The following is a 17,822-nucleotide window of genomic DNA, read 5'->3' on the forward strand; positions in this document are numbered from 1 at the left end:
GGCGAATGCAGACCCCGGGCCCTCTGCGTCTCAGCCCTGCCCCCGGGGACGGAGCAGCCCCTTCCTGGGGAGCCGACCAGGAGTCCCCCCGATTGCAGAAACTGGTCCCGAGCCACGCAGAGCAGAACCAGCTCCGGTCCGGCCCTGAACATTCTCCCCTGGGTGGGACCCGGCGGAAGCCCCTGGCCCACACCCTCTCGGGCCCCTCCCTGACAAAGGGGGTCAGGATGGGAGGCTCCGCCTCTTCCCAGAGTCCACCAGCCCATCCCTCTCCTCCCCTTGCTTCCCCAAGCAAACACCCCCAGTGCCCATCCCTGGGCCCTGCTTGGTCTCCGGTGCCCACCCCCTCCTGGGGTTCCTGAGAGGGGGTAAAGGCCGGGCCAAGTTTTCTTTCCAGCTGTGACTTTCTGCCGCCCCTCCTCCCCCAGGCCCCACCTTCTCCGCCCTTGGCGGAGCCTCGGTGTCGGGCACGGGGCCCCCCGGAGCAGGATGGCCGCCCCGCGGGCCTTGTGACCCAGCCAAGCTCAGGGACTCGGAACCGCCCGGCCCAAGGGCTGCCATTCAGAGAAGGGGCCCAGGAGCAAGGGCCGTAAAGGTACCAAGGAGCTGAGCCAGCCCGGGCACCGAGGCCTCGGCCCCTCCTTCCCCTGCAACCCCCTCCCCCTGCCTCAGGGCTCCCGCGGCCCCTCTGCCACTTTCCCCCAATGGCACAGACGAAGTCCCGGAGTACCTGGTCCCTTCTCTGAAGTGATGGGAGCCGAGGCCGAGGCTGGGTGGGAAGCTTCCTGCTCGCAGGTCGGCCTCCCTTAAATGCCGGGCTGGCCTCCGCAGGCAGCTTAGCCCGGCCAATGGGAAGCCTCAGAAAAGCCCAGATGCCCTTGGCCCCGGGGAGGACGGGCAGCCCCCAGAACCACGCCTCCACTGACGCTGGGAGAGGCGTGTGCCAGGAGGACCCCACCCTGGGCCCACAGGGCTCCCGATAAGGGGTGACTCAGCATGGGGCGGGCACCCCCGGGGTACCCGTGACATGGCGGGCAGGAGCAGGCAGCTCCGGCACGGGGGGGGGGGGGGGGGGGAAGGGGGGGGCCTCTTGGGACATCACAAAGGGAGGCTCAGGAGGAGAGGAGCGGGCCAGCCGGGGCTGGGGGGGCCCAAAAGGGGGGCCCCAGGAAGGGGGCCTGGCACTCTGGGCTGGAGCACGGCACAGACGGGAGACGGGGGCCCCGTTCTGCCTGGGCAGCGTGCTGGGGCAGCAGGGGCTCCGGGAGGGCAGAGGTCATCATCTGGGCCCCAGCCCTGCGCACAGTAGGGCCTCCCCCGTGCTCCCTTTTCATTCTTTATTCCAATTAGCAGCAGTTCGACTGCAGCCCCCGGGGCCTCTGTGACCCAGGGCCGGTCCCAGGCCAGGGAGTCCCGATGACCTGGGCACTGAGTAGCAGAGTCCCTGCTCCCCCTCCTGCCCCGCTGCGCCCAAGTACAGACAAGGAGCCGGGGAGCCCCCAGCTGTGGCCCGGAGGGCTAAGGAGCGGCCCTCAAAGTGCTCCGGGCACAGAGTCTGGGGGCCTGGGGGTCTCGGGGGAGGTGGGGCCTCTCCCCACACACCCTGGGGCTTCTGGGAGAGGGGAACCCACTCCCTGTGGGCGGTGAGTCACCAGCTCAGCATCTGGCCAGCCCCACCCCCTCCTCAGGGCGAGTCTCCCTCAGAGGTCAGCGCCCTCCCCTGGAAACGGGCCCTGCTGGGACGCTGCGCCCGGAAACCGGCTTTTGGGTGAAGGTGACCCCGCGGGCGGCGCTGAAGGCCTGGGCCTAGTGCCTGGAGTCGCCCCTGGGCCGGGGGCGAGCCAGAGGGAAAGGCCCGGGAGGGCCCTGGGTCTGACCCTCGTGGACTACACACGGGGCAACTGAGGTCCAGGAGGATGGAGGTGAGGGAGGAGGAGGAGGGGGGGAGGAGGAGGAGGAGAAGGAGGAGGGGGAGGAGGAGGAGAAAGAGGTGGAGGAGGAGGAGGAGGAGGGGGGGGGAGGAGGAGGGAGAGGAGGAGGAAGAGGAGGAGGGAGAGGAGGTGGGAGGAAAGAGGAGGAGGAGAGAGCTGGAAGAAGACAGTGGCGACGTTTGGGTCTTCAGAAGTCTTTAACGACGCTTTAAAAAGAGCCAAGTTCCAGGGCGGCGCTCGGGGAGCCCCTTTATTTTTGAGCCCTGCCCCCTCCCCTGGCATGGGCGCGTCCCCGAGCAGGGCCAGGGCTTCGTGGCTGGCGGGGGGCGCCCTCGCCCTCGGCTCTCACTCTGTCCGGGCCGCCAGGGACTCCAGCACGGAGGCAGCGCTGCTCTGAGCCTCCTCCAGGAGGTGAGAAATGCTTGCGAGCATCTGGACGGGATAAATTAAGCCATTTTCAGAAACAGGCTAAAAACATGAAAAAGCAAAGAAGAAGGGAGCCGGCAGCCCCAGGATGAGGGGAGAAGGGAGCCGGCATGGAGGGAGGGCGGCCCGGGCCTGGTGGGAGGGGTCCGGCTCCCCACGGTGCCACGGGGCGCCCCCCCATCTTTCCTCAGCTGGTCCAGAGCTGGGACACTAGCAGGGGCTCCACCCCAAGTCACGGGGCCCCAGCACCCGGGAAGGCAGCGAACAGACCAGAGATGAGACAGAAGGGGGCGAGAGGCTGTGGGCCGGCCCCGGGCTCCTCTGGGTGTCGGGGCTGGGCAGGCAGAGGCCCCGGGCGCCCTCAGTGCCCGCCCATGGGACTGCGTGAGGAGCAGCGACCATCGGCCGTCTGAGGAGCCCGCAGGGACCGTGTTGGATTAACTGAAGGGGAAGGAGTTTCCAGGCCTCGAATCCTGACCTGGGATGGGGAAGGGCAGGACTGGAGAGGAGGGAGAGGGGGGAGAAGGTCCAGCCTCAGGGGGCCTCAGGGGAGTCCTGAGGAGGGAGCGGGGGTCCCACGGGTGCCAGCGGAGGAAGGGGCTCCATGGGGGGAGGTGGGATCACTGGAGGACTTGGGGGAACCCATGTAATGGGCTCCTGGGAGGGGGCTGGGAGCCAGGAAAGGGAGCCCCACATCTGGAGAATGGGGGCCCCAAGGTTTCCCCCTCTCATTCCCAGATCCCTCGTCGCAGGCCCCAGTCGGCCCGGCCCCCCCTTCCTACCTGGGCCCGAAAGCGTTCATCACTGACGTCCTTTAGGTTGATGAGGACATTGAAGTAGGCGCCCCAAACGCCCGTCTCCAGCGCCTTGGCCGCCACCTGCAACAGGGCATAGAAGGCGTCCTGGAGCCCACAGCCTCCCCAGGCAGCAGCGGGCGGCCTTCTCCCCTCCGACCTCCCTCCAGGCCCGGCCCCGCGCCTGGCAAACGGCCCTCCCCGGGCCCGGCTCCTTCATCTGGACACACTCCTGCAGGGGCCGCGCGGGCCCCAGAACCTGTTCCTGCTCCCACCCAGGGCATCTCCCACAGGGCTCCCAGCCAGAGGGACCCAGCCCCTGGGGGACACTGGTCAGTGCTCTCCCTTTGTCTCTCTGCTGCCCAGAGGGACCCGGCCCCTGGGGGACACTGGTCAGCACTCTCCCTTTGTCTCTCTGCTGCCCAGAGGGACCCAGCCCCTGGGATACACTGGTCGGCTTTGTCCCTCTGCTCCCCGGGAGGGATCCGGCACAGGGAGCTGGAGTCTCCCTGGTCCCTCGCAGTCCCTAGAGCCCTCCCAAGGCGGAAGGTGACCCTCCCTCACCGTGTGACTCCCTTTGCTTTCATTCGCCCACCCACCACCAAAGTCCCGAGGCGGCCGACTTGCCCTCGGCCCGGGCAGCTCGTGGCAGAGCCCGGCCAGAGCGGGTTGGGGCTGAAGGCCAGGGCCCAGGAGGCCCCGGCAGAGGCTCGCCCCTTCCCCGATCCCATGGTGCCTCCTCAGGGACGCGAGGCGGGCTCTGCTCCCGGTACTACCTGCAGGTCCGATTTGCACGAGAAGTTCCCATGGCGCGCCATCTCCTTCACACTGGGCCACAGGGCGTTCACCTTCTGCGCCAGACCCAAGGGGACGCCGACGGCCTTTTTGAGCCCTTCCTGCATGGCGGCCGAGCGCCTGGAGAGAGAGAGGGTGGCCACGTCATCGCCAGCCCGAGTCTGAGCCACGAAAGAGCAGACGCCGTCCGCCCAGAATCTGCTCTCCCAAAGCTCCAGACGGAGAACCCGGCGAGAGGGGACTCGATCTGCTTGGGAAGGGGCTCTTCCCCTTAAAATGGCTTAGCAAGAACTCTAACTCTCTCCCAGGACGGAGATCTGGCTCAGTTCACACCACGGAACTCTAGCCAGCTGGGGAGGAGTCCCTTCCCTCGTTGCTGGCGTTTCCCCCCGCAGCCCCCCGTTCCCGGCAGGTTCCTGGCCATCTCCCCAGAGCGGGAATAGCCGCACCCACCTTTCCTTCTCCTCGGGCGTGTTTTTGGGCATCTTCATCGCTTCCTGAAAAGACACAAACCCCATGAAAGCAGCAGATCAGTCAGCCTCCCAGCTGGTACCAGGCCTGGCATGCACCAGGCACTCTGCCAGTCACCAGGAATCAAGAGCCCCTGCCTCTAGGACCCGCGCTGTGGCAGAAGAGAATGTTCTGGGGAGTGATCAGGAACAACGTCGTGACCAACTGCGGGACGGCCCCTAGGCTCACGGCCCCAGCCAACCCTGGAGGGAAGGAGCTCGGCCCACGGTGGAGAGTGGCCAAGACCCCATCATTTGAAGAGAATGGTGCCCATTTTACTGATGGGAAAAGTAACGACTCCAGGAAGCTCCCAGAATGGGGCTGCTGTGGACAAGCTGGACCATCTGGATCAATTGGGGCAAGGATTCCAGATGCCAGGCCAGGGCCCCACTCCCAGGCAGCACAGCTAGCAAGAATCAATAAAGTCTGAGAAACCACCTGAGGGGTGCAAAGGACACTGAGAACTTGGGGAAACCCCCTGATCCAGGGTCACTTTCTGGCCTGACCAGGGTAGCCATGACCACAACACTCCCAGCCTGGGTCTCGGGCCTAGAACACTGGCTCTGCATTCTGAGGAGCTTGACCTGGGTCTCAGCTCTGGCTGGTCGCCCACATGACCTCTCTGGTCAGTGAAAGGAGACCTCGGTCCTCAGCTCCAGCTCTTACTCTCAGATCCCGGGCTTCTCCGAGGCCTCTAGCCCAAAGCCCTTTCCCATTATCACCCAGGATGCCCAGCTTCCTAGGTGCCGCATGAAGCCTCTTCCTTAAGTCCAAAGACTCCTTCCAGGAGGCATCACTTGCCATGTAGCCATTGAAGGCCTCTGAGTCCGTGTCCACCATCACCAGCAGCTCTTTCATTGCTTGATGAAAAGGAGGGATGAGCCTCCTCATGGTTGGGTCCAGGTGCTCAAACTGCCGCTTGCCATAGGTCATCAGCCCCACCATGGAGCCCAGCGCTGCCCCCTGAGAAAAGATGTGGCCTTTACCCACTGCTTTCCTTCTTTCTACTAGCCCATCTTCCTTTCCTCACATGGGGCTTAAGTAGTGGAGGTAGGGAAGGTCCAACAGAGACCGGAAGCTGGAACCGGCTGTGTTGGAATCTTTACAAAGTGTCAAGTCATTAGAGTTGATAGAGACAATAATTATCTAATTTAGCGTGGTTCAGTATGATTGATCTGATCCTACAAGGAGATATTATGGGCCAGAAGAAACAAGGTACTAAGTGGAAATGAGAAACAATGCTTGTGTTCACACCTTTACTCATTGGAGTTCACATGTTTGGGAGATCTCAGGGTTTAGTATGAGCTATCCGAATTCACACCTCCCTTAATCCCTGCCTCCAGAAGGAGAAGTCAACCCCTGGGAATGTTCTGAAGTAAAAACTCTTTAACCCGAAGCAAAAAGCCTCTTTATATATGATCTCCCAAAGGTTGACTCCTGATAGCTATAGAAACTGATATAGGAACAGATATAGATATAGAAATTGATATATAAACAGATATAGATACAGATATAGATACATAGATATAGATACAGATATAGATATAGAAACTGATATAGAAACAGATATAGACATAGATACAGATATATAGAAACTGATATAGAAATAGATACAGATATAGATATAGAAACATATAGATATAGATACAGATATATATATAGAAACAGCTATTGATATAGAAACTGATATAGATATAGATACAGATATAGAAACAGATATAGATATAGAAACTGATATAGAAACACATATAGATATAGAAACAGATATATAGAAACAGATATAGATATAGAAACTGATATAGAAACACATATAGATATAGAAACAGATATATAGAAACAGATATAGATATAGAAACTGATATAGATACAGATATAGAAATAGATACAGATATATAGAAACTGATATAGAAATAGATACAGATATAGATATAGAAACATATAGATATAGATACAGATATATATATATATAGAAACAGCTATTGATATAGATATAAATACAGATATAGATATAGAAACTGATATAGATACAGATACAAATATAGAAACAGATATAGAAATAGATACAGATATATAGAAACATATAGATATAGATACAGATATAGACATAGGAACATATAGATATAAAAGCTGATATAGAAATAGATATAAAGAAACATATAGATATAGATATGGTTATAGATATAGATCCATCTAGGCAGGCCGTCCATCTTGGGATAGTTTCTGACCCCAGGCAGTTTCCTACACCAATGTAATCTCAGGTTTGGTCCCCACACTTTGCTCTTTTATTTATTTTTAAAAATTGGCTTTTTTTCCAGCAGTCCATGAGCCCCATGACAAATGTCACTTAAATATTACCCAGAGGGAGATCACCAAATTGGCTACTCTGGCTAGGAGTCCCAAGGGTATGGGTTAGCTCTGGGGGACCAGGACAGCCTTGGGGAAGAGAAGACTTCAAGGTCCATAAAGGTAGGGATCTCACCTCACCAAAACATTCTTCTGAAGCACTCCAAGGGGCCTAATAACTATTTGCTGAATTGGATTGAGCCAGAAGGCTAACCAAGGTGGGACAACCACTCCTGGGAGCAGTCAGTGTATGAGAGACAGAAAGTCAGGTCCGGCCCGTGGCCAGGGAAGTCTTTACCATGGCGGCCACAGCTGCGGCCACAGAGCCACCCCCAGGAGCTGCAGAACGGGCCCCGACATCATGGACAAAAGCACAAAGCGACTTGGAGACCAGGCTCCCGCTCGCGGCACCATCCTGTACCATGTACCTAAGGGCCGAGAGGTGAGAGAAAAGTGAGGGCCCAGTGTACACCACTGAAGCATTTGTGTCCCCATAGTGAGCTACTTGGTACATAGTGGGTGCTTAATCATGCTCACTGACTGGCCATGGAAGTAGCACTTAGGGAAGTAGAGGTTGCTGGGGATTTCTCCCTCTCCCTTTTCGGGAGGAAAAGTCCTGCCCAGACACTGAGAGCGAGCTGGTCCTGAGGCATCCAGCTTGAAAGGCACGTCCCCCTCACAATGGAGGCCTTTTGTCCAGGGTCGCATGGCTCAAATCCCGCATCTGGACATCCTAGGCTCTGACCCTGGAAGGACGGGGTGGGGGGTGCAGGGGGGCTTCATCAGCACCTCTGGCCCTGGCTCTCTCCTCTAGGCAGTAACAATGACTCTGGGCCTGCCCATGGGCTACACCAGCCACGGGAGTCCCGGGCCTTTCCCCCCGTTCTAGCATGTGGGATGGGGGCTCCTCACTCAATAATGCGCTCCTTTGGATGAAAGGGGGCCAAGGAGTCCAGGCCCAATCGATTCACCACCTGAAATGACAAGAGACCACACGGAGCCACCTCGTTAACCAAGGGAGAGCGCAAGGTCATGGGAGGCCCCCAAACCAGGCATTTCTCAGGGGCTGAGGGAGACAGAGTGGGAGTAAAGACTCCAGGCGCAGGGACAAGGGGGAGAGTGGGCAAGGGGCTCATTTAGGCTCCTCGGTGGGATGAGCTGTGGGGCCATGGAAAGGATGGGCCCCCTTCACTGGGACAGAAGCACTGCCTGGTAGGGCCTGACAACCATAAACACTAAGGATGCGTCTATCCCCATCTAACCCCATGTCTAACCCCATATTCTGGGCCAGGAGCTAGAAACCTGGGTCTAGGCCAGACTCCGATCCTGACACCACGACCCTCCACCCAGCTTATGGCAAAAGGCAATGGCTAGAACCCCCCTTCCCAGGAGTCTGTGGCTCACGCTAAGCCCAGCCAGGGCGTGGCCTACCAGTCGGATTTTGTGCTCCTCCTCCAGAATGAAGAGGCTTTCCTCCTTGCAGTAAAACTCTGCCGCATCGAGCAGGGCCTTCAGAGGAACCAGGCCCACCAGCTGAGAGCCCACAACCGGCAGGTTCAGCTCCTGGCAGGCCAGAAGGAAACCACATCAGCAAGGCACTTCCAGGCTCAGAGGGCCTGCGATGGCCCTCTGTAAGGGACAGCCATCTGCACCAACCTTGAGGCTCCCTGGGAGGCAAAGGGCAGCCAGTGCACCAAATTTAGGGCTCACTTGCATGCCTATAGGCAGCCAGTGCATCTATGTTGGGGCTCACTTAGGAAGCAAGGGCATTCAGCTACACCAACTTTGGGGCTCACTTGCATGGCAATAGGCAGGCAGCTGTGCCAAGCTTGGGGCTCACCTGGGCATCTTTGCAGGTCTCTTCATACACAGTGTGGAGGGCAGTGATTTCGAAATCCAGAAGGTTGGTAGACACCTGGGCAATGTTCTTCTCATCCAGGTACCAGCCTATGCCCTGAACCTTCCTCAGCCGCCCAGGCTACAAAAGGAAAGCTGTGTCACAAATCCCGGGTGTGCCCCTCTCCTTCCCCTTGCCTTGCTCTCAAGGAGGTCTGGCTGTGATAAATCCACTTCCTTTCTCTTATTACTGAGCCCAGGGACTTTCCCACCACAGGTCTGCTTCCTTGTCCCTTTCTGAGAGGCTGTTTGGATCGGACGGTTTGGCCCCGACCCACTTTGTACAAAAGTACCTGACGGGCTTCTGGCATGGGCAGGACAGGGATGTACAGAGCAAAAAGCAGACCAGAGAGAACGTCAGTGCCCCAAACAGAATCAAAAGGTGCCCAGCGTTCCCAGGGCAAAAAAACTCAAGAAAGGCTTTGTTATTTACTAAACATTGTTGAGGAAATTGGATCAAATATGGAGGAAAAGAAAATGTAGATTTCAATATCAGGCCATAGACTGTCACAAATTCCAGCCTGGATCTCAACAGATTTAAGTATTAAAAAAGGGAACAATACAGTAGCCAACCACCCTATTCCAGTGCTATCCTTGACCTTGGGGCTAAGGGAGTCTGGATCATAGTCACAGATTGGGCAAAATGAGCCATAGCAACTCATTCATCCCACCCCTCACATCCCCTGTGAGTGCTTCTCTCCTCACTAACTTCAGACAGGTATTCTTCCCTTTCTATATCTAACAAGAATGCGCTTCTCCTTCATATTGATCATTGATCTAGGGAGATGGAAAGGGCCCTAAAGGCTGACTAGTCCAGACCCTAATTTTACTCTCTCAAACTGAGACCCAGAGAGCGGTGATCCTGCCCACAGTTACACAGCTAGCTACCAAAAGAGCCTGGACTAGGAGGGTCTTCCAGGTCCCCAAGAGGGTCCCAGTCAGGATTATTTTCAGTATTCTCACAGCCTCTCTTCCATAGGTCGAATGCCATCATGGCAACCTCCCCGAGGAAGCTCCTGCTGCTCCTCAGGCAGGATTATGTGAAGCTCCACTGAGGTCCCTTAGGTCCCCTCACCTGGTCCTTCCCCCGTCCCTGCTCTCGGATATTCAGGGCAATCCGATGGGCCTGCTCCTTGGTACAGATAAGGTTGATATTGAATGCGATGAGGAACTTCCGAGCCCCGGTAACTGTGGCTCCCCAGCTGGGCACAAAGGTGCTGGGACCAAAATCAGGAGCCCACTCAGCCTTCTTGAGCTGTAAGGACAAAATGCATTGGAGTGCAGGAACCCAGAATTGTAGGAGGGTCTGAGTTTGGGGAGTGGCTGTGGACCTGTTTGTCCATCAGCCATAAAATCTTAAGACATGCTTCTGAAAACCAGCATTTGCCCTGCTCACCCCACCCCTGTCTGTCCCTCTCCAAATGCCTTTTATGATCTGAGCTCTCTTCCAAGCACGTGGAAAAAGGACAGCTCTTTCCAGGCCCCACAGTGATAGGGCTCAGGAGACCAAGCAAGCCATAGAACCAAGGAGTCAGAGCTGGAGTCAAAACTCAATCTACCCCCAAACTCCCATTTTACATATGAGGAAACTGAGGCTCAAAGAGGGAAAGATTAGCCTAAGACCACTCAGGCAGTAAGTAGCATAAGTGAGATTGCAGTTTAGTTCCCCTGGTTCCAACTCCAGGACTCTGGCTTAGCTCTCATGAGCTAATATCAGGAGAACATGGTAGATTAGCTGGTCCTTCAAGTTCCTTCACAGACCTAAGATGATGCAGTTCTGCAATTCTGTCCCCCAGACTCTCTCTCCCTGCTTCCTCTTTCTCTGTCTCAGAAGTTAGTCTTTCCCCCCAAATCCTGCTCCTCTTATCTTCCCCATCCTTCCAGTCCCTGAGGCTCACCACCTCGGAATCATCCTGGACTCTCATTGCCCCCATGTGGTGCCAAGGCCTGTCAATTTCACATATGGAACATCTTTTGTGGATTTCAGCTCTGTAGCATCTCTATAGATTTCAGCTTAGCAATATCTCTTGTCAATTTCACCTTTCTACATCTTGGATTTCATTTCTGAAACATTTCTTGTGGATTTCAGATTTGTAGCATCTGTAGATTCTAGCTCTCTTGACAATTTCACCTTTCTACATTTTTGATTTCATCTCTGATAGATACATTTCATGTGAATTTCAGGTCTGTAGATTTCAGTTTAGCAATCTTGTCAATTTCACCTTTCTACATTTTGGATTTCATTTGATACATCTCTGAAACATTTCTTGTGGATTTCAACTCTGTATCATCTCTGTAGATTTCACTTTTACAACATCTGTCGATTTCACCTTTGTATTTTTCTTGTCAATTTCACCTTCTATGTCTTTGATTTCAGCTCTGTAATATCTCTTATGGATTTCAGCTCTACATCTTTGTAGATTTCAGCTCTGTAGCAACATCTCTTGTCGATTTCACCCTTGCACATCTTTCTGAAGCATCTCTCCAATGCATTCCCTTCTCTCTTCTCTAGCGCTGTCCACATCTTGATCCAAGCCCTCAACACCTCATGTCTGCACTATTGTAATAGCTGCTGGGGCGACTGCCTGCCTCATCTCTCCCCCCTCCAATACAGCCTTCCCTCAGCTCTAGAGTGATCTCCCTAAATCTCCAGTCTGTTTCATCCCACCCAGCCCCTATACACACACACACACACACACACAGTACACACACACACATATACTCAATAAACTTCTGTGACTCCCAATTACTTCCAGGATCTAGTATCAAATTTCTTGGCTCTTAAAGCCTTTCACAACTTGGTGCCCTCCCATATTTCCAATGTTATTATCCCTTAATTTCTTGCCCCCTCCAGGCCCCCTTCCTATCCCACGCTGTTCTCATACTCTGTGATCCAGGAACACCAGGCTCCTGGTAAAGTCCCAAATCCCTCCCTTCACATCAGCTCTCTCCTTGCCTAAGATGCTCCTCTCTTCAGCAAGTCAACACCTGGCCTTCTGCAAAATTCAGTTCAAATCCCATCTTCTGCAAGTGTCATTTCCCATTTCCACACATTCCAACTAATGCCTTGCCCCTGGTGAGGATCCCGAGTTTGTTTGTATATATCTTGCTATTCATAGTTTTTGTTGTCTCCCTCGCTGGACTAATGGGGGACTTAATGTTTGATAACTGTTTCTAAGTTTCAGCTCCATGCTTCCCCCAACATATACACACTGTGGCACCACAGCCCAGAGGGAACCCACTTTTTCAGGCAGAGCTTCATATTCGCCTGCTCGGATGGCAGGCAATGTCCTCCTTTGTTCCTGCTGAGCCGCTTCTCCATACAAATAAACTGTGAAGACAGAAAGACTGCGGGATAGTGGTTAGACTAGCAGGACACCACCAGGGAGCCTCCTAGCACAGCCTGTAGGACGCCACTAGGGAACCATGTGGGACGACCTAAATGGACATCATGAGAGGACCCCCTGACAGTGATCAGACTGACTGGACGCCACTAGACCCACTCTCTGGGATGGAGCAGAGATGAAATTATTTTTGCTATCTGCTTAAAAAACAAAAAAACAGAAGGCTCAGGAAGAAGAGACTGGAAACTAGCTTGTTCATCTCTCTCATTTTAAGATGGGGACACCCAGAGGGGTGATTTGGTTCACAGGAGGGTCCATGATCCAGAGTCCCGCAGCCAGTGAGCGGCCACATCAAGGCCAAAACCTGGGCCAGGAGCCCAGGACAGGCTTTTTCCATGACCCCTACAAGCTTAAGGAGGAGAAAAACAGACTGCCATTGGCACAAGTCTCTTGTAAAATGGAGTCTAATTCATCTGAGGGTATGGGAAATGAAATGGCTAGATCAGGGTGCCTGGTGATAGCCTCCCCTCAGCTTTGACCAGTCTGAAACCAGGTGAAGAAAGGGGAACCGGAACAAAGTAGCCAGTTCTTAGCCAAATATAAATAAAAACCACACACAAAGCGCCAAGTTCCCTGTCATGGCCACATTTGGTCCAGAAGACCTAAAACTAAAACCAAAGAGAGACAGCCGGGGAGGTCTGGTCACTGCAACCTGTCTCTTCTGAGGGAGGACTCCAAGGTGGGAGATGGGACTGAAGGGGAAATGACTTCCAGGGGCAAAATAAGAGCCACTTTTACGTTTGGACTCTCCAACCAACAGGTAACAAGCCAGGATGGGGAGCAGACCGCATCTCCTGCCCGACTCACCTGGCACCCCGAGCTCCTGCGCCAGTCGCTGGCCAAAGGCGTGAGCACACAAAACACACTCGTCCATCGTGACATTCTTCACTGGGATGAAGGGGCAGACGTCGAGGGCGCCCATTCGGGGATGTTCACCTATGTGTGGAATCGGGATGAAGATGGACAAGGCAATGGGGGGGGCACGGGTGGAAAAGAAAGGAAAAGAAAGCTAGGATCACAGAAACACAGAAATGGAGGGGTCTGCCTCCCCACCTCCGGGTGCAGAGGGGAGAGCCATGCTGAGATTGGGTCTAGGCTGCCAGACCCAAGACCCGTCCTCTTCCCACTCAGGAGATCTGGAATTGAATCTCAGCTTTAGCAATTTTTGTGCGACTTCCCTTCTCTGTGCCTCCCTTTCCTTATCTATCAAAAAGACAAGGTGAACTCTGAGGTCGCTGAAAGCTTTACATCTGCTAAGCTTTCAGAGCATCAGTTGCATCTGTGAGATGGGAATGATCCTGGAACCGGGAGTTCTTGTGAGGGATGGGCTTTGCCACCCTATTCTATTATTATCAGGGTTTGGATGGAAATGGTCTCAGCAGAAGGAGTTAGCTTTTCATTCACTTCATTTCATTAATTCATCCCTTCCTATGTTCCAAGCACCATACTAAACACCAGGGGTACAAAGAAAGCGCCCCAACAGCCCCTACCCTCGAGAAGTTTTTATTGTAATAGGACAGAGGCAGCAAGGACATTCACAGGTGCCGAGAGGTTACACACAGAGTGGCTGAAAAGGAGCCCGCATCCTCGGTCACCTCTGTGGATCAAAGCTACGTCTGGGCAATTGTGGGCGGCGGGGGTGGCAGCAGGGCCCATGGGCCTCTGGGATGTTCATCCCCTGGATTCTGCAGATTATCTCATGGTCTGGGATTGCAGGATTCGCTGCCCATCAGTCCCCGGGGAACGGCGACTTTGTGTCCTCGGTCCCCGGGGAACGGCGACTTTGTCATTCACAGGGAACAGAGCGATCCTTGTCAGTATATTCTTCTCCCCTCCATCACTTCCCCTGAGGCCCAGCGTCAGCATCGGCCAGGCAACACGGGGGGACTTTGGAACCTTTCTGTCTGCGAGTCCCTCGCGCTCCTCCTCTGCTTTTCTCCCCTCCAGCCCCTGCCTGTGGCCTTCTGCCAGGCTAGCGATTACACAGGCCTTGTTTGCTCAGCCTGGCTGTGAAGGCTGGCACGGGGCAGCCGGCGGCCATTGGTCCCCCCGTCCCCACCTTCCCACACCTCCGGCCCCAGGACGTGGCGGTCCAGCAGCCAGGCAGGCGCCAAATCACCAGTTGCCTAAGAAATCCAGAAACGCCAAGATGTGGGGCCCCATCCCCCATCGAGCTCGAGCTCCTCCCCCACCCAGAGCCGGAGATCCTGCCTCAGTCCCCGTCCTCCCTGGCCGTCACCCTCCCTATTTCTGGGATGCACGAGGGACCGTCCAGCTCCAGGCTCTCGAGTGGGAAGGGCGCTCCAGGATGCGCCGGCCCCAGCCCTCAGTGCACCAAGGAAGGGGCCCAAGGGGACACGTCCTGACCAAGGGCACGCGGGGCGCTCGAGGCGGAGGCAGAGGCCCTGCCCCGGACCTCAGTGCTCTCCCCCTGAGCTGGAGCTAAGCTTTGTCCAAGGAGGAATGCCCGAAGTCACTGGAGGAGGCAGGAGACCGAAAACACTCGATCCAGGCCCCTCCCAGGAGTCGGGCTCCCCCCTCTGAGCCAGGGCCCCCCCTCTCTGAGCCAGGGCCCCCCCTCTGAGCCCAGGGCCCCCCCCCTCTGAGCCAGGGCTCTGCCCTCTGAGCCAGGGCCCCCCCTCTGAGCCAGGGCCCCTCCTGAGAGGAGCCACGGGCCCTGAGCCACACACTGACTGGAGCCCTGGCAGATGAGCAGGAAGAAAGGCAGGAGGGGTTAAGGCCCCCAATGCTGCTGGTGAGATTCAAATCCAGATCTCCCTGACTGGGCCCTAGCGCCCTCCCCACTGCACCACATGCCCCCTCCCAGGGGCCCGGTGTCCCTTTCACCTTTGTGTCTGCTCATGTCAATGAGCTGGAAGGCCACTCGAGCGGCCTTCAAGGCCCCCTCCACGACGTCTTCCGGGGGGCCCACGAAGGTGTACACGGTTCGGTTGGTGGAAGGGCCCGCGTCCACATCCAGCAAGACGCAGCCTGACGTCTGGGAGATGGCCCCGGCGATCGCATCGATGACCTGCAAGAGTCGGGAGCTCCGGCACCGGCTTCCCTCCTCCCGGGCCTCAGTTTCCCCATCGGATCATCCCTTTTCCCGGAGCGTGGCTTCGGTTGGCCCCCAGACCGTCCCCGGGGGAAGGCCTGGGGGTGCCGCAGAGCCCAGTTCACCAGAGGGGAACGTCCAGCCGAGAGGCCGGAGGGCCTCGGCAGCCACGGTCGGAGCCATTGGGCCGCCCCGCCTCTCAGAGGGAGGGCCGGGTCTTCCCTGCAACCACGCGGGGCAGAATCGAGGGGCGCAGGGGCCTTTACACGGTGCTGTCCCTGATCCTTTGACCTCAGAGACCAGCGACTCTCCCCCAGCCAGGAGATAAGCAAGCTGAGGTCCAGAGAGGGCACCGTGAACTAGGGAGGGATTAAGAGTCCTCCCTCCCTCCCTCCCTCGGGCCCTCTCAGCACCAGCTGCGCCCGCAGCTTGTGGGGACCCCCCGGAGCCCCCAGGCTTGTCCAGACACAAAGAGCGTGAGGGGGGGGAGTCCCCGGCCACGGCCATGGCCGCCGTTTCTGGGAGCCCAGGGCCAAGGATCCGCATCAACCCCCTGGTGGGGGCAGACCCCCGCCCACGTCCAGAGACTCTCCCGCCCACACCGTCTGAGGGAAGACCCCGGCTTGGCAAGGGAGCCTGGCCCCACCCCCGCTGAGAAACGCTCCGGGAGCCCTGGAGAGACTCTAAAAATCAAGCTCGTGCTCGTTTCTAGGGGAGCCAGCGAGCCGGTCTCTGGTCATTTCTGTCTAGAGCCGGGGTACCCCACCCCGGAACGTCCAATCAGGGGAGGATTTCCCCAGCGGGAGAAGCTTCCCCGGGAGGCTGTAATGGGGGGAGGTGGGGGAGAGGGGGCAGTCCCACCCCAGCCCGGATGTGGCGCCCAGACAGGCCCTGAGCACGGCCACGGCCGAGGAGGAGCCAGAGTCTCCCAGGGACACGGGCTTTCCCGGGGCTCGCGGGACAGAAACGATCCCGGCTTTGCTGCCTCTGGAGCCGGGCCTCGGCCAGCAGGCGGGGGGCGGGGGGGCACAGGCGGGAGCAGAGCCGGCCTGGAGCCCCCACCAGGGAATGGAGCCGGCTCCGGGGCCCCTGGGACAAAAGCCAAGCTTTGCACCCGGAGCGACGAGGGCCGTCCAGTCCAAACCACTCGTTTTACAAGGGAGGAAACTGAGGTCAGAGAGAGAAAGTGAGGGGCTCCCAGGCACAAAACCACAGGCTCCAATATCTGAAACCAAGAACTGTGGGGTCACTGAGGCTGACCCCACCACTTGGAGGAGGAAGTGAGGGCCCGCCCATGTCCTGGGAGCTGGGTGTGAATCCTCCCACCGTGACCCCACCCCCAACGGCCCACCACCGGGCCCCTCTCTCCTCCCGGGGTCCTCACAGGCGCCGCAGGGAGAAAGCCGCGCGTCTCACCTCTCGGTCGTTCCCCTCAGAGAAGTTGGGGACGCACTCCACCAGCTGCGACATCCTGGGGGGCCTGGACGTGCCTCGGGGGTCCGACAAGGAGCGGAGCGGCTGAGATCCGGGCGCGAGCTCTCCCAAGGGGGCCGGGCTCCTTTATAGCAGGACCCGCTAAACTTTACCCGTCCCATGGCTTCTTATTAACTACCCGAAGCCACAGGGTGGCCAGAGACCGGACTCTTTCCTTGTTCAAACAAGTGAACGCCATTGGGGGAGGGAAGGGCAGAGACCGTCCCTGGCAGAGCCGGCGCCCTCCCCTCTGGCTGGGTGCGGGAAAGGGGACGGACCAAGGCCCCGAAGGGTCCCCGGGCGGCTCCGGGCAGGCAGGAGCAGGAGGTCTGAGCCGCCGAGTCGCCCGGAGAGAGGGGACAGATGCATCCGGGGAGGGTCCCTGGGCCCGCTCCACCCCCCCAAGCTGGGGCCAAACGTGCGGGGGCAGAGTTCAGGCTGGTGGGCGCTCGGGTGTTCACCAGGGCCTGGTCTAAGGAAGGATGCTGGGAACGCTGGCCCCGTATCAGTAGCCGAGGCAGGGTCAGGGGATCGCTGCTCAGGGGGCAATGCGGGCCCAGGAGCTCCCTGCGCCCAGGGGCGACCTTCATCCAGTCACGCTGGCCCTCCCCGCCCAGGTCATTCTTTGTATAATGGGAAAACCGCCCCGAAAGCTCTCAGAGCAGACATTAACCCCTGTGCACGACCACCCTGGGCAGACGATGGGGAATGGTTAAAGGATTTGCCCAGAATCCCACAGGCGGCCCCCAGGGCCCTCATCCAGGACGGGCAGATCCCCCTGGTGGGTGGGGAGAGAGCCGGCTGTGCCCCCTGGGAAGCGCCAGGCGATCGGTCACGGGCATCCACCTGGTACGCTGGGCGAGGGAGCAAAGGCGCCTGCCAGCGGCCGGCCGTGACCCCGGAGCTCCCGGGCGAGGACTGACTGGGACGCGTCCAAGGGGACTCCGGGCCCTGGCGCGCTGATGCCCGCCCCTCCCCCCAGAGAGACGGTGCCATCTCCCCAGAACCGCCTCCATCCAAGACCCAGACTCGGGGCCTCCTCTGCAGGGGCCTCTCCCCATTGAGCAACTGAGTAACTGTGCTTTCTCTGCCTCGATTTACCTCTGGTTTCCCCCGTACTTGTTAAATGGCAAATAGATGAATGACAAAGAGCTCAGAACCCCTACGAGGTGAGAGGCCATCCTGGTTCTGAAGG

General features: G+C 57.4%; 1 protein-coding gene across 1 annotated transcript; it reads right to left on the reverse strand.

The window, feature by feature from the left end:
- Positions 1-2,154: 2,154 nt before the first annotated feature.
- On the reverse strand, positions 2,155-16,683 carry FTCD (formimidoyltransferase cyclodeaminase). Its single transcript, XM_051998310.1, has 14 exons — positions 16,571-16,683; positions 14,947-15,130; positions 12,907-13,035; positions 11,938-12,026; positions 9,771-9,950; positions 8,640-8,777; positions 8,231-8,362; positions 7,712-7,773; positions 7,098-7,227; positions 5,258-5,419; positions 4,400-4,443; positions 3,928-4,066; positions 3,140-3,235; positions 2,155-2,363 (listed from the first exon to the last, which is right to left on the reverse strand). Exons 1-14 carry the CDS (start codon positions 16,622-16,624, stop codon positions 2,277-2,279), a joined length of 1,626 nt encoding a protein of 541 aa, XP_051854270.1. The 5' UTR covers positions 16,625-16,683; the 3' UTR covers positions 2,155-2,276.
- Between the last annotated feature and the right edge of the window lie 1,139 nt (positions 16,684-17,822).

The sequence above is a fragment of the Antechinus flavipes genome, chromosome 4, assembly GCF_016432865.1.
Source record: "Antechinus flavipes isolate AdamAnt ecotype Samford, QLD, Australia chromosome 4, AdamAnt_v2, whole genome shotgun sequence".
Classification (NCBI taxonomy): Eukaryota; Metazoa; Chordata; class Mammalia; order Dasyuromorphia; family Dasyuridae; genus Antechinus; species Antechinus flavipes.

Excerpts from the sequence above, each read along its gene's own strand:
- FTCD (XM_051998310.1), bottom strand. The coding sequence starts at position 16,624 with ATGTCGCAGCTGGTGGAGTGCGTCCCCAACTTCTCTGAGGGGAACGAC. Across the intron at positions 15,131-16,570 it reads CTGAGGGGAACGACCGAGAG|GTCATCGATGCGATCGCCGG; the intron begins GTGAGACGCGCG and ends CGACTCTTGCAG. Across the intron at positions 7,774-8,230 it reads AGGAGCACAAAATCCGACTG|GTGGTGAATCGATTGGGCCT; the intron begins GTAGGCCACGCC and ends TTGTCATTTCAG.